The sequence below is a fragment of the Peromyscus californicus genome, unplaced genomic scaffold (assembly GCF_007827085.1).
Source record: "Peromyscus californicus insignis strain IS unplaced genomic scaffold, ASM782708v3 Scaffold_10__1_contigs__length_136768540, whole genome shotgun sequence".
Classification (NCBI taxonomy): Eukaryota; Metazoa; Chordata; class Mammalia; order Rodentia; family Cricetidae; genus Peromyscus; species Peromyscus californicus.
This window is the reverse complement of record NW_026294391.1, coordinates 90570770-90594291: the sequence shown is the minus strand read 5'-3', so window position 1 is coordinate 90594291 and position 23522 is coordinate 90570770. Positions and strand designations below refer to the sequence as shown.

The 23522-nt window shown below is 42.4% G+C and overlaps 2 protein-coding genes across 15 annotated transcripts in view; one reads left to right on the top strand and one right to left on the bottom strand.

Moving 5' to 3' along the window:
* Positions 1-23522, bottom strand: part of Vsig1 (V-set and immunoglobulin domain containing 1) — a 177680-nt gene that overhangs the window by 125279 nt on the left and 28879 nt on the right. For 12 of the 14 annotated variants that reach the window (XM_052736898.1, XM_052736914.1, XM_052736925.1 and 9 more), the window contains one exon: positions 13102-13191. The exons of the other annotated variants lie outside the window; for them this stretch is intronic. The gene's annotated coding sequence lies outside the window, so the exon portion shown is untranslated. The remainder of the gene's footprint in view (positions 1-13101; positions 13192-23522) is intronic. 14 annotated transcript variants of the gene reach the window in all.
* Positions 8455-10634, top strand: Tex13b (testis expressed 13B). The gene is made up of 2 exons (XM_052737057.1): positions 8455-8907; positions 10474-10634. Exons 1-2 carry the CDS (start codon positions 8455-8457, stop codon positions 10579-10581), a joined length of 561 nt encoding a protein of 186 aa, XP_052593017.1. The 3' UTR covers positions 10582-10634.

Genomic DNA, 23522 nt, shown 5'->3' with positions numbered 1-23522 from the left:
CCCGAGTTCAGTTCCTAGCACCCATGCCAGGTGGCTTGCAACCAGCTGTTGCTCCAGCTCCAGTATGGCATCTGACTTCCTCTGGCCTCTGTAGGAACTATATGCATGTGGTATGCATATATCCATATATGTACAGGCACACACACACAGGCAAACATTCAAATACATGCAAAATAAAAACCTTTGTAAAGATAAAATTTATTTATTTTTTTTGGTTTTTCAAGACAGGGTTTCTCTGTGTAGCTTTGCACCTTTCCTGGAACTCACTTGGTAGCCCAGGCTGGCCTCAAACTCACAGAGATCTGCCTGGCTCTGCCTCCCGAGTGCTGGGATTAAAGGCGTGCACTACCACCGCCCGGCTAAGATAAAAATATTTTTAAAAAATCCAAAAGTATTTAATCCCAGCACTCAGGAGGCAGAGCCAGGCGGATCTCTGTGAGCTTGAGGCCAGCCTGGTCTAAAGAACGAGATCCAGGACAGGAACCAAAACTACACAGAGAAACCCTGTCTCAAAAAACCAAAAGAAAAAAAAATCCAAAAGTAGATTACTCTATTAAGCAAGAGCTCTATTTTTGCTGCGGGCCGCAGGAATATATTATAAGAACTCAGCTGGTTATGGCAAAGTCACTACCTGGAGGAATCAGGGAATTCCTCCAGAGGAAGCCAAATCCCAAGGAGTTTTTGGTGTTACTTGGCTTGTGATATATCAGCTGTATTCTGTTATGAAAGTCATGTGTGCCTTCATAGTTTTCCCAATTGACTTTTCCCCAAGAAGGACCAACAGTGTGGACTGATCACTCTCTGGACATACACATTCCAGGTATTCGGAGAACAGCCTCAGGAAAGGCTTTCTCTGGAATCAGATATCTCCCTTGGCCACTTTCAAGGACTAGCAGTAATAACAGTCCACATGCAAGTCTCCTGATTTAAGGTAAATTCCACAAGGAGACACCACCTAGGTCAGGTGGACGTTAAGTAATAGCTTTGTTAAGTAATAGCTTTACACAATTCAGCTCGGACCCTCCTTTCTTACAGCCTGATTAACTTTATAGACTGCTAACTCCTTATCTAACCACTTCTAGGAATATTTAGATAACCTTCTGCGCTAACAGCTATGCTCAGCCCAAACCCCAGTTCAAGCCTCCCTGTAATTATCATCATTGGCAGCATCCGGCCAGGTCCATCCCCAGATGGAGGAAAGTACCTTATCAGAGATACCTCCGTACTTTCTAAGAACAGACTTAAGCATCCAGGCTACCCATTTGAGATGGCCTGGCAGATATACCAATTAAGCTTTACTTCCTCCTTTCCCAAACCTTGCCTCTGGTTCCAGATCTCCCTTTAACTATCACCAGAGGCATCTAGTTGAACACAGGTTGCCTAGCGACTGAGCACACTTTCCCCTACCCTGCAGAAAAACAGCAGATAGCTTGGACAGATAGGAGCCACAGGAAAAAAAGCAGACAGTTTTATTTTCTCCCATTGACCTCGCAACTTATAGATTCTTAACATTTTCTACTAATCACGTTTAAGACTATAGTTGAGCACATGAGATTCCCTCTTCTTAGATATTACCCGAATTTAGCCTTTAGTTAATTCATTTCCCCATTGGTCACTTCCCTTTGAGGTTGCAAATGATAATTAACGGTTATTGGCTCCCTATGTGATTCTTATCACCCCTCCGCTTGACCCTGGAAGCCTGGCTTTATATACCAGGACTTCCAGGGCACAGAGAGACGGAGAAGAGAAAAGAGAATGGAAGAACTAGACGGGTAAGAACTTGAGAGGAACAAACTGAGATGGGGAAGAATTAGATTGAAGGGCTAGAGGAGAGTACCTGAGGAACGAGATGAAAGATGAGGAAGAGTCAGATGGGGAACTACTAGCTGGGTAAGAACAAGATGAAAAGGACCTAGATGAGGCAGAATTAAGACAAGAGAATTAAGATAGAACTTAGAGGGAGCAGTAGATAAATATAGAGAGAAATCAGGCAAGAAAGGAGCTAGGCACGAGAACAGAACTGAAGCTGTGTATATGTGGATGTTATGCCAGAGGAATTAAAGCAAGTGGTCTATAGAGCTCGGTGTGCTGAGATCCTATTTCCTGAAAATAGTCCTCACCGTTAGTAGTTCTCTCTCCTGAGCCCCTGGGATGTATATTAAGGCTGGTCCCTCTAATATTATACAAGACTGTATGGCTGTGGCAGGCTTCTTGCTAGCTAGATCTTACATGTTAAATTAACCCATTTCTATAAATTTATACCTTGCCATGTGGCCTTACTGGTATCTGTACATCTTGCTTTTCATGGCAGCAGCCGCTGGCAGCATCTCCTGACTCAGCATTCCACTTCCCAGAATTCTCCTCTCTGCTTATCCCACCTATACTATTCTTCCTGCCCGGCTACTGGCCAATCAGCATTTTATTTATCAATCAATCAGAGCAACACATTCACAGCATACAGAAAGATATCCCCAGCAATTGACAATTAATAAATGGGACCTCGTGAAACTGAAAAGCTTCTGTAAGACAAAGGACACTGTCAATAGGACAAAATAGAAGCTTACAGAATGGGAACACATGTTCACCAACCCGATATCCAACAGAGGGCTGATTTCCAAAATAAATAAAGAACTCAAAAAACAAACCAAATAATCCAATTAAAAATGGGTTACAGATCTAAACAGAATTCTCAACAGAAGAATCTCAAATGGCCAAGAAACACTTGAGATGTTCAACATCCTTAGCTGTCAGGGAAATGCAAATCAAAATGACTCAAATTCCATTTTACACACAACAGAATGGCTAAGATCAAAAACACAAGTGACAGCTCATGCTGGAGAGGATGTGGAGCAAGGGGAACACCCCTCTATTGCTGGTGGGAATGCAAACTTGTACAGCCACTTTGGAAGTCAGTGTGGCTGTTTCTCAGAAAATTGGGAATCAACCTATCACAAGACTTAGCTATACCACTCTTGGGCATATACCCAAAGGATGCTGAAGCATACCACAAGGACACTTGCTCAACTATGTTCATACCAGCTTTATTTGTAATAGCCAGAACCTGGAAACAACCTGGATGCCCCTCAGCCAAGAAATGGATAAAGAAAATGTGGTACATTTAAACAATGGAGTAATTCTCAGCTATGAAAAACAAGGACAGGATCTCACTAGGAAGGGGAAATAGAAGAGATTTCTTGAGTGGACTGAGGGTGGGTAGGGATGGGAACATGAGCAATCAGGTTGGAGGAGCAGAGGGGGAGAATACTGAAAGAGACTACTAGAAAAGGGGGGAATTTCAGGGTCAGGTAAAAACATGGCACAACGAAATCTCCCAGGAATCTACAAGGAAAACCCCAGCTTACACTCCTAGAAATAGAAGATACCTAGCCTGAAATGTCCATCTCCTGTGACCAGATTGGTGCCTGCCTAGCAAAATTGTCGTCAGAGAGGATTCATCCAGCAACTGATGGAAATAGATAGATGCAGACCCATAACCAAACATTAAACAGAGCTTGGGGAATCCTGCAGAAGAGGAGGAGAAAGGATTGTAGGAACCAGAGGGGTCAAAGACACCATAAGAAAACTTACAGAATCAACTAACCTGGACTCAGAAGGGCTCACAGAGACTGAACTGTCAATCAGGGAGCCTGCATGGGACTGACCGAGGCACTCTGCATATATGTTACAGTTGTGTAGCTTGGTCTTCTTTTTTTTTTTTTTTTTGTTTTTCGAGACAGGGTTTCTCTGTGTAGCTTTGCGCCTTTCCTGGGACTCACTTGGTAGCCCAGGCTGGCCTCGAACTCACAGAGATCCGCCTGGCTCTGCCTCCCGAGTGCTGGGATTAAAGGCGTGCGCCACCACCGCCCGGCCATAGCTTGGTCTTCCTGTGGGACTCCTAACAGTGGGAGCAGGGGCTGTCTTTGACTCTATTACTGGCTTTTGAGACCCTACTCCTCATACTGGGTCGACTTTCTCAGCCTTAATACATGGGGAGGTGATAAGATAAAAAAGGTTAATTATTGAATCTACTTTTTAAAAGGAACTACTTGATTTAAAAAGGATAAGTAATGAAATTTTTTGTCTGAGTTTATCAAATGTCACTGGACTGGACATTGTTAACATATATAATGGAGTTTTTTGTCTGAATCTGTCAAATGTTAATGGACGAGACATCGTTAATGTAATTCTTGACTACATATATTGTATATACTTATTGGATATAGTTCTTCTTGTATTATTTACAAGCTTTTTTAAATTTTAGACAAAAAAGGGGAAATGTGGTGTCATTATGTTCCCCAAAATATTGTGTACCCTAATAAACTTATCTGGGGTCAGAGAACAGAACAGCCAGTAGATGGACAAAGAGGCCAGAAAATGGTGGCGCACACCTTTAATCCCAGCACTAGGGAGGCAGAGCCAGGCATATCTCTGTGAGTCTGATACCAGTCTGATCTACAGGGAGAGTTCCAGGACAGTCAAGGTTATACTGAGAACTGGAAAACCATATCTTGAAAAACAAAAGAAAACAAAACAAAAATCTCAGAGGCTTCCAGTCTGAGGAAACAGGATCAGCTGAGGAACTGGTGAGGTGAGGTGGCTGTGTTCTGCTTCTCTGATCTTCCAGCATTGACCCCAGTACCTGGCTCCAGGTTTGTTTTTATTAATAAGACCTTCTAAGATTCGTGCTACAGGGAGGTGCTTAGTCTTACTGCAAATTGATATGCCATGTTTTGTTGATATACATGGGAGACCTGCCCTTTACTAAACAGAAATGGTGGAGGAGTGGATTTGGGGGTGGGAACAAACTGGGGGTGGAGTGGGGGACTGAAAGAGGAGGGAGGGGAAACTGGTCAGGATGTAAATTAAATAAATTTATTTTTAAATATAGAAAAAATTTTAAAGAAAAATATTTCTCTGAAAGAGGACACTGTATTTACTGAACTCTGTACATAAATTAATAGTTTTCCATTACAATATGCTATGCAAAAAAAGACCATGTCAAAAAAAAGTAGGCATGGGAAAACAAACCTGTGGGTAAGGATCTCTGCTGCTAAGCATGATGACCTGGGTTTGATACCCAGGACCCACATCCTGCAAGTTGTCCTCCGACTTCCACATATGCACTGTAACACATGTGTATGAATAAATAAATGTAATAAAAAATAAGGTAGAAATGTGATTGCAAAAAGTATCACAACACTAACCTCTGGATTCCAAATGCAACTGCACAGGCAAGCATATATATATATATACAAAATAATTAAAAAAGGAAAAAAATCTTGTCAGTTGTAAGAAAATAGATGAAACTGGTCATGATATTAAGGAAATGAGCCACAATCAGAAAGACAAATGAAAGTTTTTTTCTTATGTGAATCAGTCTCTCTCACTCCCCCTCATATGTGTGTGTATGTATGTATGTATGTGTGTATGTGTGTGTGTATGTGTGTGTGTGTATATATATATATATACACACAATGATATAATACAATATATCATATAAATGACAAAGTAAGAATAGAGGGACAAGACAGAGGGCATGGCTATGAGCAAAGTAGACAACATACACTTATGAAATGTCATAATAAAATCCACCATTTCACATAATGAATATGTTGATAATAATCGTTAAAAGAATATTTACAATTATCTGATGGTATCAGGAAAATTATCTTTTTTTCTATTTGGGAAATATATAGCACATCTTATCATAAACTTAAAAACAACTTGTGTGACTGTGGACATGTGTTTGCCATGGCTGTGTCTGTCTGTAGGTTAGAGTGTAACCTTAGGTATTCCTCCTTGAGACTGCATCTCTTGTTTTTTGTTTGTTTGTTTGTTTTGTTTTTTGTTTTTGTGTGTGCGTGTGTTTTTGTCTGAGACAGGGTTTCTCTGTGTAGCCCTGGTTGTCCTGAAACTCACTCTGTAGATGAGGCTGGCTTGGAACTCACAGAGATCCACCCGCCTCTGCCTCCAAAGTGCTGGAATCTAAGGCGTGGACCACCATCACTGACTACATCTTCTGTTTTGCTGTCGACAAAGCCAGGCTAGCTGACTTTTGAGCAACCTGATGCTGCCTGACTTCTACCCTCCAGAGTATTGGGGTTAGAGATAGTACCCATCATACCTGGCTTTGTGTAGATTCTGAGGATTCAAAACTCTGATCCTCAATCTGTGTGGCAACTGCTGTTACCCACTGACCCATGTCTCCAGCCTCTAAACATTCTTTTATAACAATAAAAATACTTTTTTAGAAAATGCTCTAGCCATGCTTGGTAGTGCACACATTTAATCCTAGCACTTCAGAGGTAGAGGCAAAAGCAGGGTGATCTGTGAATTCGAGGTCAGCCTGGTCTACATAGAAAATTTTAGGCCAACCAGGTGAGACCCTGTCACAGAAACAAAAACAAAACCTTATAAACAAAAAATTCGATATTCTTATTGAAAATATTCCAAAGAAAATTACTACTAAAATGTCATATAATATTCCAGATTTTTGTTTGTTTTTTGTAGTTGTTTTTAAGACAGAGACTCTCTACATAGACCCAGCTGTCCTGGAACTCTGTAGATCAGGCTGGCCTCAAACTCAAGAGAACCACCTGCCTCTGCCTCCCAAGTGCTGAAATTAAAGGCCTGTACCACCACTGCCTGGCTAATGCTAGAGGTTTTTTAATAAATACAAACCTGTTTTCTTTATAACAAATGAAACCAGAGAGAATTTTTTAAAGTTAAAAGAAATCCACTTTCCCCTAACTGCCCCTCTGAGCCCACCTCCCTTAAATAACAAATGTTAAAAGTATGGCATTTATACTCTCCCACCTCAGTTCTCTTTTTATATAGAAATATGCAAAAAAGGATATATGTATATTCTTACTTTATACATTTCACAAAAACAGAATCAGAGTGGAGACTAATGGCATATACTTTTAATGCCAGCACTTAGGAGTCAGACACGGATGTATCTCTGTAAGTTCGAGGCCAGTATGGTCTACATAATGAGTTTCTGTCTAAAAAGGGAATCATAGAAAACACCCTGAAACTGTACATGTACTTTTGTCATTTGGTCCTCGACATAGGCTCAGAAAGAGAAACTAAAATTCAGTTAAGAAGGTCATATAAGAAATGGCAAAACAGGGGCCAGGCGGTGGTGGTGCATGCCTTTAATCCCAGCACTCGGGAGGCAGAGCCAGGCAGATCTCTGTGAGTTCGAGGCCAGCCTGGTCTACAAAGCAAGATCCAAGACAGGCACCAAACACAGGGAAACCCTGTCTCGAAGAAAACAAAACAAATGGCAAAACAGGATTCAGCCTATGATTTGCTTTCTGAGGTATAAACCTCAGAAAGTCACTGAGCATTTTTTTTTTCAATGTGTAAGATTTATTTATGTTTATGGGTGTTTCATCTGCATGTACGTCTGCACACCAAAAGGCGGCACCGGATCCCAAGGAACTATAGTTATAAGTTGTGAGTCACCATGTGGTACTGTGCTCTTAACGGATGGGTCATCTCTCCAGGCCCCTCACTGAGCATTTTAACAGACATTATCAGATACTTCTGATGACGAGATAGGAGGGATTCCTGCGTAATCTCGGAGAGCTTCAGTAGTGAACGGAAGAAATGAAAGGGGCCCGATTATGAAGTGCCATATGGGGTGATGCTTGAAGAGGCACTGGCGGCAGGTGTAGTTTGGAGGTGCTTCATTTGGGGGAAAGAAATGACAACAAATTATCATAGTGGACAATGGTAGATGGAGCTACGGCCAGACTATATTCTCTTGCTTTAGTTGTGTCAGGAAAACCCTGTGTGTTTCCAATTCTGGAACATTCCATACCTAAGAGCGGGCTTTTCAAACACGGGACAAACTATTACACTGGGGGGGTGGTTACAAGTTTTGAAACTTGCTTAGATTATTTATTTACTTATTTATAGATTTTTTTTTCTGTTTTAGTCCTGTTTCTTTCTGATTTCAAAGGGTTTCAATCCTACCAGCAGTTGGTTCCCATGTTTTCTTTGGGCAAGCGCGGGAGCGCTACCTCATCTCCCCCTGCCAGTCCTGGAAATTGGAACAGTCCAAGAGCAAAACTCGCGAGATTTCCAAACGAGACTTGGTCCTCACGAGTCCTTTTCTCTGGAGCCGGCTACGTGAGAGAGAGGACTGCTATTTGGCTTGTTTGCCTCTGTCCCCTTTGGTGGACAGGCTGGTTTTGTGGCAGGTGTGCTGGACTTGTACCTCCTCTGGCCACTCGCGGGAGAGGTGAGTCTTGGTGGGGGAGTGTGTCCTAGGGAGAAAAAAAGCCTTCCAAGGAGTCACTTTTAGATAAATGTGGCTGGCGAGCCACAGGCGGAGGGAGAGCTAAGGACCTTATGGGAGACTTAAGGGGCAAGGTTGTGCTAACAAAGACCTACAACAGATTGTTCTGTTCTTACAGGTCAGAACCCCTAAGACACTCAGCAATCATGAATCCCGACGATCCCTCTAGTGGGTTCCGGCACGGCAAAGTGTTAATGTTCATCAATGAGCAAATGTCCAAGCACACAAAAGGCCCCGAGTTCTACTTTGAGAACCTGGCCCTGTCCTGGGAGGAGGTGGAAGAAAAGCTCAGAATCCTCCTGGAGGATGGCGAGATGCCTAGCCAGGCTCGGGAAGCCTGTGCCTGGGGCAGCCTGGCCTTGGGTGTTCGCTTCGCTTGGAGGCAAGGCCACTTGCAGGGGCGCAGAGTGCAATGGCTTCACGACTTTGCCAGCCTGCACAGGTCAGCGGCACATGCCTTGGCATCAGACCTGAAGAAGCTCACAGACCAGCGAGAGATTGAACGCAAGGAGGCAGCCTTCCAGCTTCAGCTGGCCCACACCAAACTGGCAGAGGTGCAGAGAGAGCGGGACCTGCTGAGGCTGAAGCTACTTCATGCGGTAAGATTACCTCCTAATCCAGTCTTATCCCCACCCTATGCCACCCCTATGACCATAACCCATTCCCAGAATATGTTTCAACTCTGCCCACTTCTCTCCAGGAGCTGAGGGCCTTTCCAGTTGCAGAGATGCCAATCATGACTAGAGCCCCTGCTACTGCTCGAGGAGCAAAGACAGAGACACAAAATGCAGACGAGAAAGAAGAGGTGACAGCTAGTGATAAAGCAGTTCGTGAACCAGAAAAGGAGATGGAAGGGGCTACAGCCATGGCTGCCTCTGGGGAGCTGGCAGGCACAGGAAAGCTGAAAGGAAACACCCTGGATCATTTTGGAGCGGTGAAGTGGAAAAATTATCCCTTGGGCTTGAAGGAGGAGGGAGAGGGGGGAGAGGACAGGGAAGGGGAAGACAAATCTATGGAAATACCTACATGTTCTGACTCTGAGCCCCTAGATCTTAGCAGGTCCACAAGCTCCCCACAACCTGTTACTATCCAACTCCCTGACTCATTCACATACTCATATGAAAGCCCCTTCCCAGTCACACCCACCCCATCCCCACCTTTAAGCATTGTCACAGAACCTCAGATGCCTCCCTATTTCATGGCCACTGACATGAATATGTCTGACACTGAGGGCCCGACAGTATACCTCCAAGAACTCCCGAAAGATAGCCAAAATAGCCAGCTGCAGAGAAATATGGCACTTCACAGGCCTGGGGATTGGGACTGCCCTTGGTGTAAAACTGTGAATCTCTCAGAGAAGGAAAACTGCTTCCGCTGTGGGAAGCTAAGCTGGCTGCAAAGCCCTCAGTGAGTTCAGAAATGTGATACAGAGCAGAAATTTCCCATAGGGAAATCAATTTTCAGAGGTGGGAACAGGAGAATGGGAGGGGTTTCATGGGAATGGGGAGGGGAAAACGGGATGGGTACAGATGGTGTGGGAGGGAAAAGTTTTGATTTCTTTTGTGTTCCAGATAATTAGCATTCAACACCCCAGAACTGCTTCACCTTTGTGTTTGTGTGTGTTTATGTGTATGTGTGTGTACTAGAACATTCTCATATCAAACCATTTTTCTTTTATATCTTGATTTTTGATTCTATAAAACAAAACAAAAAACAACAACAAAAAAAACAACAACAAAAAAAAAAACAAGGTCTCATCTAGCCCAGACTGACCTCAAACTTACTATGTAGCCAAGGATGACTGACTCCACTTCCTAAGTGTTGAGATTATAGGTGTGTATTACCATGCCTGGCTCAGAAATGTAGTTTCAAAACAGTGCACCATTAAAGAACATAATGGAATTGGCAGGGGAATTGAAGAAGCTGAGAGCGTGCAGTGAGGATTCCTTTATCCCAAGTCTCCAGGAATGAACTGGGTGGGATGCCTATGTTCTGAGGGAATTCTATTGCCAGAATCGGGCCAAGCCTCAGCTAGTTGTTCCCAGGAATGAACTGGATAGGAGGCTCACGTTCTGAGAGAGAAATAATACAAGAAATAAAGCCATCAAATGAAGCTGGAGATGGGTTAACCTCGGGTTTATGCTTGACTCAAATTAACTTGGTAGAGATTTGCCACCCCTATGAGAATTCTGAAAGACTATGGAGGATGCCAGCACCAGGTGCAAACAAGGACTTCTGTGATTGTACAGCCTTTTACCAGAACTCTTCCCTAGTCCTCAGTGTGCAGAACCATGGACAGCTCTGAACAGGAAAGTCATGCCACTGCTCCAAGGTGAGTCAGCAACTGATAGTACACAGAGGGTTTGATGGTCTGTATCGGCCAAAGCACAGTGCTAACTGGTGGGATTCTTCCTTCCAACTCAGCAGCGCGCTAAATGAAGGAGAATGTGGGTTTTAAAGGCTCTCTGGGTATATTCAGAAATGTAAAGTACAACAGAACTTTATCCCAGGAGTAGTGGAGGAAGGTAGAAGTGGGGAGAGTAAGGAGTAGGAGGGAGATCAGTCTGCTTCTTCCCCTCTGTGGCTGTAAAATGTGTTGAGAGGAACTATATATGTGTTCTAGTCCTCAGGTAGAAGAAGGACTGTACCTGGACCAGACTGAGACACAACTGGAAGAATCCTGACCATCTCCTAGAGACTATGAACCTGGAGAACAAGAACCCTTTGTGGTGTGGTTGTCTGTTGTTGGTGACGGTACAGTTGTCTTCAGGATTGGAGGCCAGAACTCCAGTCTGCAATTTTTTGAACATCCTTTGGGCTTGTTCAGCTCCCTCTACTGCAGGGTTTCCTAATCTCATTGCACTTGACATCTGGATTTGAACAGTTCTTTGCTGTGGGGTAAGAGTTCCTGTGCATTGTAAGGAGTTCAGCAGATTCCTAGCCTCTACCCACAGTATGTCTCTGTGACCCACTCCCTACCCCCTTCAGTTTTGACAACCAAAACTGCCTCTTCATAGTGCTGCATGTCCACTGGAGGGCAAAAAAAAAAAAAAACAACCTGAGTTGGCAACCTGTCAGGCAATGAAATGCTTAGCCTGGGAACAGGTAAAAAATCAAAAGACAAGGATACAGAGGCTGAAGCTGACTGAAAAATGTACACTGGGTCTGGTGTTTGCTTTGGATCATCAAGAAAACTCAGGGTGGTATGAAACTAAAGTGCCAGGATTGAGGAGTGAGGGGGACTTCTACACCAATGATTCTCAACCTTCCTAATGCTGCAACCCTTTAATACAGTTCCTCATCTTGTGCTGACCCCCAACCATAAAATTACTTTCATTGCTACTTCCTAACTGTAATTTTGCTACTCTTATGAATCGTAATGTAAATATCTGTGTTTTCCAATAGTCTTAGGTTACCCCTGGGAAAGGGTTGTTTAACCCCTACCCCTAAAGGGGCCGAAACCCCCAGTTTGAGAGCCAGTTCTGTCCAAGGACTCTAGGCTATGAAAGGAAGAAGTCAAGTGAGATACAAGGTTAAGAGAGGGCTATTTTGTCACTTAGTACATGCTTGGGAAAAGATATTTGGGTGAGATATCTGACAAGCATTTCAACTCTAATAAGGGCAGTACTTTTGCAGAGATTTCCTGAAGTAAAACAATCCATCCTGCAGGAAAGCTCCTTAAGACTGAGATGTTCTAAAGAAAGACACATTAGTAGAAACTTGGGTCATTAAGACAGTAACAGAGAAAGCTTTAAATCCAAGAAGAGAAAAAATGATCTTGTGTACTGGATAGCTGTATGGGAGGTGTAGCCAATGGTATTAAAAGAAAAACAGTACTATGAAAGGGATCATTTTGTTTTGTGTAAAATAAAAAACTTAAGGTTCTTAGGTATGTATATGTGTGCTATATAGAAATATGTTATGAACTTTTCATTTTGTATCCAGAAAACTTACATTTCAGTATTAATTGAAATGGTGTGGAAAGACATTCAGCAAACAAGGTATCAGCAGGGAACAGAAGGCAGTGTGGTATGGGATATAAGAGGACAGGGAAGTTTGAGTAAAAGGTTTTTCTTTCTTTATGTACCTATGTTTTGAAAGTAATAAGATGTTCACAAAAATAAAGAAAATTAATTTACCCACTGAAGTTTGGAAAGGCTGTTTCTTCCTCAGGGATGGGAGGGAAAAAAGGACAGCAGACACTGGTATCTGGCAGAGGGGTGGGGGATTCTGGGAGGGAGATGGAGGGAAAGGGAGAGAGGGGGAGAAAGGGAGGGAGAAGGAAAGAGGGAGAGAGGGGGAGGGAGGGGGCAATGCACCTGCAGATGAGTGAGGACAGAAGTCCAGGGCAGTGAGAGGCCATTATTAGAACACCTTAGGAATAAATGAAGCACAGAGTAGGACATGGATGGAGAGAAAAGGATCATCAAGCTGCATGGACTAGCGTAAGACCAAACTAAAAGGAAACTTAGACAATACGAATCTGGTAGGAAAATAGATTGCTCTTCTGAGACTCAAGAAAGGTATCTAATACAAAATTTACAAGTACTCCAACCTACCATACTCATTGTAGCAGAAACACCACATCTAAAGGAGAAAAGGCAGGAGGGATGAATGGAGTCCTTAGAGCGAACCATTTCTACCCATTCGGGGCTTGTAGTTCTCTTCCACTGTGCATGGATAAGCTGAGTCCTGGCTATATTTTGTTTTCAGGTCCAATCTGCTGGAATTGTAATGTCTGGTAACCCAGTCTTATCTTTAATACCTTAGGAGTTTAAAGCAAACCAACTTACTTCAGGTCTTTGATTTTACAGTATGGACTACACAGTGCTTGACAGAACAGGTGTAGCTGGAACACTAGCAAATTGTGCAACTGGAAGGACCTAAAAGAGATGAAAAAGCAATAATAATTTTAAAAGATTGTTTGAAGCTTTTTTTTTTACACCCTCTTAAAATTTACTTCATCTGTTGGGTGGCAGTGGCACATGCCTTTAATCCCAGCACTTGGGAGGCAGAGGCAGGCGGATCTATGAGTTCGAGGCCAGCCTGGTCTATAAAGCAAGATCCAGGACAGGCACCAAAACTACACAGAGAAACCCTATCTAAAAAAAACAAACAAAACAAAACCAAAAAAATTGCTGCTGTGGGATGTCCTGTATGCTGTGAATATATGTTGCTATGACTGATTGATAAATGAAACGCTGATTGGCCAGTAGCCAGGCAGGAAGGATAGTGTAGGAGGGACAAGGAGAGGGGAAAATGCTGGGTGGAAGAAGGCTGAGTCAGGAGACGCTGCCAGCTGCCACTGGGAGAAGCATGATGTAAGATACTGGTAAGCCATGAGCCACGTGGCAAGGTATAGATTTATAGAAATGGGTTAATTTAAGATATAAGAACAGAGAGCAAGAAGCCTGCAACAGCCATATAGTTTATAAGTAATATAAGTCTCTCTCTGTGTGTTTACTTGGGGGACGCGAGTGGAAGAGATTTGTCCCTACTGCCAGCAGGCCGGAACACAGAAACTTCAGCTACAATTTACTTCATCTTGCATATAAGGAAATTAAAGACAAAGAGAAAAAAAGGTTAAAATAATTTGGTCAACGTGCCTCCCACAGGGCCATGCTGATCTGGGTGGCTGGTGTTGCCACCTAGAGCCACTGAGATGTCCAGGCACAGGCTACTGCCTAGGGCCATGTCTGAGTCTGTGGCCCGGTAGCTGTAGAGTAAAAGGGCCCGCCAAAGAAACCCACCCTGGCCCTGAGGGCATGAGAGCAGGAGAGCTGACCCTGCTCCACCTACCCCACCTCCCATTCCCCCTACAGCAATCAGGAGAGAGGGCCCTGTACCTTGCCTGGGCAAAAGAGTAGAGCTAGCCCTGGTGATGTTGAGTATGTGGGACCCAGATCTAAGGAGAGCAGGAAAACTGGTCCCACCCCTTCTTGTAGGCTGCTTTGGGTGAGCTAGCTGAGGCAGTGCTGGAGAGCTTGCCCAGGTAATGCTGGAAGGAAAGCTGGCAGGCTGACTAACTCAGCTACCACCCAGGCCCAGAACCAGGAACAACATCCACTGAATCTATGAACCGTTGAAGCATGTGAAGGGGACGAACCTACAGATCCAAAACAGCAGGATCTCCATGATACAGGACAAAAACAGGATTTCCAAGAGGAGCCCCAGTAAGAGTCCATTACTGGTGGCATAGCAGAAGCCAGAGGCCTCGAGCCAGACCAATCACTCACAGCAATGAACACTTACAAGTAAAGATGAATGGACTAAAAGATAAATTTTGTGACTCAATGGGCCACACTGCAGCTTCCACGATGAGATTCTCCTTTTTGTTTTGCTTTTTTTTTTTTTTTGGTTTCTGAATTTTCTTTTAAATTTGGTTTTGATTGGGGGGAAATGTTGCAAGGGCAGAGGGCAGAAGTAAAGAGAAATAAGTAGCATCAGAAGGCATGATGTGAAATTCACAAAGAAGCAATAAAAGTTAAAAAAAATTGATTAAGGTCATGTAGGTAGGTTTAACCAGGTCTGACTCCAAGGTTATACTATGTGCCAGGGACCAAAGTGAGCATGGATTAACTCAATGAGAAGTATTGTAATCACTACTGTACTGGGAGATTAAGTGACTTTTCCAAACAACTTTTACTAGATAACATTTGAAGAACACTTTTGTATGTGGTGTATGTATATGTATGTGGTATGTGTGTGCATATGCATGTGCACATGATCCTATGTAGGAGGCATACATGCACATAAGTATCCATGCATGTGGAGACTAGAGATCAGTATCAACTATCTTCCTCTATTGCTCTAGACCTTATTGCTTAAAGATTTTTATTTTGTGTGTATGGGTGTTTGTCTGCATATGTATGTCTGTGCACATGTGTGCAGCGCCTGAAATGGCCAGAAGGTGGCAACAGATCTTCTGGGTCTGAACTTATAAAGGGTTGTGAGCCTCCATGAGGGTGCTTGGAATTAAACCTGGGTCCTCTGCTGGGGATGTCTTTCTGTATGCTGTGAATGTGTTGCTCTGATTTAGTTGATAAATAAAATGCTGATTGGCCAGTAGCCAGGCAGGAAGAACAGTATAGGTGGGACAAGCAGAGAGGAGAATTCTGGGAAGTGGAAGGCTGAGTCAGGAGACACTGCCAGATGCCACCATGAGAAGCAAGATGTGAAGGCAAAATTGAAAAAAGGTACCAAGCCACATAGCTAAACATAAATAAGAATTATGGGTTAATTTAGGATATAAGAACTAGATAGCAAGAAGCATGCCACAGCCATAGAGCTTAAAAGTAATGTAAGTCTCTTGTGTATTTACTTGGGTCTGAGCAGCCACGGGCCCAAGCAGGACTGGAGAAAATTCCAGCTACTAATGGCACCCAAATGTTTATTTTTATTTAAAACAGGTTGATTATAAATTCAATCTCTAAAGAAAAGGGAGTAGTATAGATACAATAGGATGAAAGGGTAGATTACTGAACCTACGTTTAAAAAGTAACAACTTATTTAAAATGTTTTACATTGCTATGGATTTTAGTTTATTGATACAAGTTTAAAATTAATTTTGTTATACAGTATATTTCTACTCTCATTTGAGGTATTATGTTTATATAACTCATTTAGATTGCAATGGATAATTAAAAAATACAGATTAATAATTAGTCTTCTATGATAGCCAAACATATAGCCATGTTAGTTAAGTTTTCTAGTTATACATAGATATAATTCAATTAGGTAGGTAACCTTCAAACACTTCAAAGACCTACAGAATATGGCATTTAAAATGTTTTAAAAATTTAGACATTCTAGACAGTGAGACATGTCTCCTCCTGGCAACACCGATTTACTTCAAAGAGGAGGATGGACATCGAAGACACTCTATATGGAGTTTATCTTTTTCTTGGTAAAGATACGCATTTGGGCAAGAAACTGTTCTTGCCTGGACTGCTTGATCGACTGGACATGCAGGACCCATAGGAAGGTGACCACTAAACTTTGCTTGGCAAAATGGTCCTTCAGGTTCCTGCTTTGCAGAGGAAACTGCCAGACATTCTACAGGACACAGAGAGAAGTGACTGAGAGACTCTAGGCCTGTGGGCTGAAGACAGATGCCCCAACTTTACAGAGGATCTTTGGATGACTGACCAGGCTGCCAGCTGTCTCTGTCTACTCTTGCAAGACTCCCGAAAGTTGCTTGCATCATTCTACCATTTCTCAGGTAATATTATAACCTTCTGAGGTCTTTGATGTAGTTAAAGACTAGATAGTCATAATTTCCTTAGTTATGATTAAAAAATAAGTTAGATATAAAACCTTAGACTCACAAATATAGGATAGATAGGATATCTTCTTTAATTCTGCCAAAAATACAAATAGACTAGATATTATAACTATAATTCTTGCTTGATAATTGTTTTGTTATATGCAATTTTACTATGTTAAAGTTAAACCTTCCTTTGTGGAAAAAAAAAGAAAAGGGGAAGTGCTGTGGATGACTAATTGATAAATAAAATGCTAATTGGCCAGTAGGCAGGCAGGAAGTATAGTATAGGCAGGATAAGCAGAGAGGAGAATTCTGGGAAGTGGAAGGCTGAGTCAGGAGACACTGCCAGCTGCCACCATGAGAAGCAAGATGTGAAGGCAAAATTGAAAAAAGGTACCAAGCCACATAACTAAACATAAATAAGAATCATGGGATAATTTAAGATATAAGAACAGATAACAAGAAGCCTGCCACAGCCATACAGTTTATAAGTAATATTAGTCTCTGTGTATTTACTTGGGTCTGAGCAGCTGCGGTCCCAAATGGGACTGGAGAAAACTACAGCTACAGTCCTCCAGAAGAGCAGCCAGTGCTCTTATCTGCTGAGCCATCTCTCCAGCCCCATGCACCTTACTTTTAAGGCAGGTTCTTACACTGCCTGGGAGCTCACCTATTCAGCAAGACTAGCTGGCCAAAGAGCTCCAAAGATCCTGTTTCTGTTTCCCCAGCACTAGGATTACAGGTACATGCTACCATACCTGGATCTTTACATGAGTGCTAGCAAATCTAAACTCGTGTCTTCATCATTGTTTGACACGCACTTCATCAATTAGAGCATGTTCCCAACCCTATAACATTTTTTGAGACATGTTTTCTCCATGTAGTCCTATTATGGAACTCACTGTAGATCATTCTGGCCTCAAACTCAGAGATCTACCTGCCTCTGCCTTCTCAGAGTACTTGGATTAAAGGTGTGCACCACCACACCTCGCTATATAACATATTCTTGACAGTATTGGCAGTCTGTCAATGATAGTGCTTAAAAAACAGTTAAGTTGAATAATACACTGTCACTTGGCCAGTGTGCTTGAGAGCAGACATTGGGTGAAATTTCTGACAAGCATTTAAACTCTCTGACAAAAGTAGTTATCAGAATTTTCCCAGGGGCCTGCCCTGAGAAAATCCTTCCCTGAGTCCTGGGAAAGATGCTACATCCAGCGTGGGGTTATCTGAGGGAAAGGAATCTATATACACCATGCTCTTTCATCTGTTTACTTTATTACTCTATAACAAAATTCTATCTATGCAGCTTCAGTTCCATGCTCACATTCAGTTCCTCTTTGTCCCTTCTTTTTCTGTCCTCTCATAGTCTACTAGTAACTAAGCTCTTATGCCTTCGATCTCATCTTTGTCCTCTGTTCCTACATCCTCCATCTTTCCTCCCTTGCTCCTTACACCTCAGTCTGAGCCACACTCTACAAAAGATCTGCTTTGTTCTTTTCTCTCTGGCCATGCAACTCTGCTTGGACCAGGAATTCTGCCCCAGCATTCACTTGAACCTGGATATGCAAAAACCCTTTGTTCAGAGTCAAATGCTATGGAATGCCATTTGGCCTGAAGGAATGGGATGGTCTGAGCTTCATTTGCACAAGAAACAAAGCTATGCATCTATAGTCTGCCTGTTTCCTAGGCTCTTTAGGGGTATTACCTAGTAGATCAGCAGTAGGTCTGGGAAGCTTATTCTGTTTGCTATATGGCCTAGTAGTATGTGAGCGCATAAGAATTTCATAGCAGAAGACAGCTTATAGATATTAAAAGCTGAATAATACCAAATATTCCCTGATAAATGGCCTTCCTCTTGAAGGACTCCTTTGTTGATCAAGGTATAGCTTGTTATATACAGCTAGACTCCTATATCATATTCTTATGTCCCGTGACACTAAGAGTTTGGGTTAGGTTATTGTGTAGTAATCTATTTTCAGGTAAAACATTCCACCCTATAGGAAAGCTCTTAAGACTCAGATGTTCTAAAAAGAGGCTCATTAAGACTCAGGAAGTGCCTGGTGGTGGTGGCACATGCCTTTAATCCCAGCACTCAGGAGGCAGAGGAAGGCAGATCTCTGAGTTCGAGGCCAGCCTGGTCTACAGAGCTAGTTCCAGGACAGCTAGGGTTGTTACACAGAGAAACCGTGCATTGAAAAACCAAAGAAAAATTAAGACTCAGGAAGCAACCAGCTCAAAAACGTCCGGGCAGTGGTGGCACACGCCTTTAATCCCAGCACTCGGGAGGCAGAGGCAGGCGGATCTCTGTGAGTTCAAGGCTAGCCTGGGCTACAGAGTGAGTTCCAGGACAGGCTCCAAAGCTACACAGAGAAACCCTGTCTTAAAAAAACAAAACAAAACAAAAAAAAGACTCAGAAAGTGCCTGGTGGTGGTGGCACTTGCCTTTAATCCCAGCACTCAGGAGGCAGAGGAAGGCAGAGCTCTGAGTTTGAGGCCAGCCTAGCCTACAGAGCTAGTTCCAGGACAGCTAGGGTTGTTACACAGAGAAACCCTGTATTGAAACACCAAAGAAAAATAAAGACTCAGGAAGCAAACAACTCAAAAGCTTCAGGAAGTCCCTGAAACTGACGAGATGTATTAGGATTCCTGTAGTGATATTTTGGTGTACTCTAATAAAACTTGCCTGAAGATCAGAGAATAGAGCCAACCACAAATTTAAACATAGGAGTCAGGTAGTGATGGCATATAACTTTAACCCTAATATTTAGGAAGCACACACGCCACTAATCCCAGCACTAGGAAGGTTGAGATAGGAAGTGATGGCTGGGCAGAGAAAGGCATGTAAGGTGAGAGAAGACAGGAACTAGAGCCCTTTCAGCTAAGAACTCAGAGGCATTCAGTCTGAGGATTCGTGGAGAAAGGATCAGCTGAGGAGTTGGCAAGGTGAGAAGTAGCTGTGTCTTGTTTCCACTGATCTTTCAGCATTTACCCCAATATCTGGCTCTGGGTTTTTATAATAAGACCATTTAGAATTTGTGCAACAGATGCTTCCTTCCCAGCAGCTTCCTGGAAGAGGAAGAGACCAGCTAAGCTGTCTAAAAGAGTATAAGCTAGCTTAGATACCTGAAAAAGACGCTCTCTAATTTATTGAGTTTCCTGCAAGTTGGTTCCAGCTTTCATGAGCCATCACCCATGTTGGGGTGGGCTTTTGGTGATGTAAATGTCTTTACTCATTTCAGTTTCTGTAAGTAACCGTAGGCCTATAACTCACCTATACTCCTGTAAGTAACCTCCATTATACTCATGGGTGCACCAAGTTGGACGTTAGGAGTATTCTTGCTTTGGTCTGTTGTAGGCTCCCTATATGGAGTGAATGGACATTTGTTCATGACTCCCCAGGAGCAGTGCCACACAACATAATTGGCACTCCAATGGGAATGGGTAGAAGCAAAGATAAGTTTGGAAGGTATGATTGCCTGGCTATGTTAACCAATGTATGCAAATGAGGATGGGCAGAACATGGCAACATGCAGGCAGACACGGCTCTGGAGAAGGAGCTGAGAGTGCTACATCTTGATATGCAGGCAACAGGAAGTGAACTGAAACACTGGGTATGATTTGATTATATATGAGACCTCAAAGCCCAGGGACACACTTATTCCAACAAGATCATACCTACTTCAACAAAGCCATACCTAATAGTGCCACTCCCTCTGAGCTTATAGGTGCTAATTACATTCAAACTACCTACCACAGGGTCCATGCTGAATTGTGAATTTATTGATATACTATTAATGTTAAAAATATTTAGACTTGGGTGGATGCTGGAAAAAAGTATGCCTCAGTTCCTGGTGGCCCACAAGAATATTGGAGGCAATAAATATCAGTTGGTAGATATTAAAAAAAAAAGGTTATGCCAGGCGGTAGTGGCACACGCCTTTAATCCTATCACTTGGGAGGTAGAAGCAGGTGGATCTCTGAATTTGAGACCAGCCTGGACTACAGAGTGAATTCCAGGACAGCTAGAGCTACACAGAGAAACCCTGTTGTGAAAAACCAAAAAAGGAGTGCTGTGGATGATTCATTGATAAATAAAACACTGATCAGCCAGTAGCCAGACAGGAAGTATAGGCAGGACAAAGAGAGAGGAGAATTCTGGCAACAGGAGGGCTGAGGAAGGGGGATGCTGCCAGCTGCCACAGGGAGAAGCATGATGTAAGATACCTGTAAGCCATGAGCCACATGGCAAGGTATAGATTTATAGAACAGATAACAAGAAGTCTGCCATGGCCATACAGTTTATAAGTAAACTGCTGTGGGATAGTCTGTATGGCAAATGTGTTGCTGATTGGTCAATAAATAAAACACTGATTGGCCATTGGCTAGGCAGGAAGTATAGGCGGGACAAGGAGGAGAATAAAGCTGGGAAGTGGAAGGCTGAGTCAGAGAGACACTGCCAGCCGCCACGATGACAAACAGCATGTGAAGATGCCGGTAAGCCACGAGCCACGTGGCAAGGTATAGATTTATAGAAATGGATTAATTTAAGCTATAAGAACAGTTAACAAGAAGCCTGCCACAGCCATACAGTTTGTAAGCAATGTAAGTCTCTGTGTTTACTTGGTCAGGTCTGAGCAGCTGTGGGACTGACAAGTAAGAGAGATTTGTCCTGACTGTGGACCAGGCAGGAAAACTCTAGCTACAGTAAACTAAGTCTCTATGTGTTTACTTGGGGGATGCAAGTGGGTGAGATTTGTCCCAACTGCCAGCAGGCCAGTACACAGGAAAACTTCAGCTACAAATGGCGCCCAAAGGGTTGGCAAGAGTTTCCACCTAAAACCTGAGAAAAAAAGATTCTAAAACAGAGCTAAAAACAGCTTCCTCGTTGTCTCTCTCAAGTTAGCTGCAGCCTGCAGGTTTGAGCTACTATATGGTGGGTTCCTGGCTTGCAAGTATGGCGGGAAGGATGCATCTCCAAGCTGCACATTACGCTGCTGCTGTGTGGTGGATTTAGCCTTTGCTAGTTCAAAAAAAAACATTTCTGGGCTACACACTGCTTGGATAGAAGCATAGAGCCACTATGGCTCCCAGCGCTAGTGGTGAATTATCTCCACCATGTTGAAAAGCTAAATCGGGTGGAGCTAACAGCCAAGACTTCTGCTTTAGTACTAACCTCTGCAGTTTAAAGCAATAGTTACACAACGAGGCAGATTCAGATAGAACAAGACTTTAAATGGTTTACAATGTGTGTAAAAATGTATGTAGGCTTGGAAGAGAGAGAAAAGGGAATATATGCAGTTATATAAAGAAATAGATAGTTTTAAAAAATAAAGTCTTTAAAGAGAAAGTAAAAGTAATATAAAAAATAAGCCATGTAAAGATGGATATCACACAGAGAATCTGGATTGTGTTGTCTTTGGGAATTTTAATTGCAGAAAGACATTTGATTGTAAAGACTGCTGAGTTAAACCAATATGTATATTTTAAAAGATATCTTGATTTCAAAATTTGGATCTAAGCATATGTTGCTTTGGAAAGGAGGCTCTGCTTTTGTTTCCACAGAAAGCAAGAGGCTATGGATTTGTTCCAGATTAAGATACATCAGGTTTGACCAGCCAAGACCACCTGAAATGTCTCTGATGACATCATGGCCCAGATGATCCAACATCCAGAATGGTTTCAAGGCCACTGGCTCAGACAATACAGCCTCACGGACTACCCTATAAGCCTAAAATTTTCTTTATGTCCCCATAAGAATACAGCACTCTCTTCCAGCAGGAAGAAGTATGAGAAACTACGCCCAAATTCCCAAATATACCAATCTGGCTTTGGAGATGGAATTGGCTCACTCCTTCTCTAAACCCAAGCATATTCTTAAAAAGAAAAAAAAGTAGAGAGATTCTTGTGTTCCATATCAGAAGAGCCCTCTGGTGTGGGACAGAGAAAAACCAATATTTTTATTTAAAGCAGGTTGATTATAAATACAATCTCTTTCTAAAGAAGAAAAGGGGATAGTTTAGATATGATAGGATGAAAGGGTAGATTAATGAACCTACTTTTAAAGAGCAACTTGTTTAAAATGTTTTACATTGGTATAGATTTTAGTTTATCGATACAAGTTTAAACTTAATTTTTTTATACTGTATGTATATTTCTATTCTTGTTTAAGGTATTATGTTTGCACAGCTCATTTGAAATTGTAATGGATAATTAAGAAATACAGATTAATAATTAGTCTTCTATGATAGCCAAACATATAGCCATGTTAGTTAAGTTTTCTAGGTATACATAGATGTAATTCAATTAGGTAGGTAATCTTCAAACACTTCAAAGACCTACAGAATATGGCATTTAAAATGTTTTAAAAATTTAGACTTTCTGGACAGTGAGACATGTCTCCTCCTGGCAACACCGATTTACTTCAGAGAGCATGGACATCGAAGACAGTCTACATGGAGTTTATCTTTTTCTCGGTAAAGATACGCATTTGGGCAAGAAACTGTTCTTGCCTGGACTGCTTGATCGACTGGACATGCAGGACCCATAGGAAGGTGACCACTAAACTTTGCTTGGCAAAATGGTCCTTCAGGTTCCTGCTTTGCAGAGGAAACTGCCAGACATTCTACAGGACACAGAGAGAAGTGACTGAGAGACTCTAGGCCTGTGGGCTGAAGACAGATGCCCCAACTTTACAGAGGATCTTTGGATGACTGACCAGGCTGCCAGCTGTCTCTGTCTACTCTTGCAAGACTCCTGAAAGTTGCTTGCATCCTTCTACCATTTCTCAGGTAATATTATAACCTTCTGAGGTCTTTGATGTAGTTAAAGACTAGATAGTCATAATTTCCTTAGTTATGATTAAAAAATAAGTTACATATAAAACCTTAGACTCACAAATATAGGATAGATAGGATATCTTCTTTAATTTTGCCAAAAATACAAATA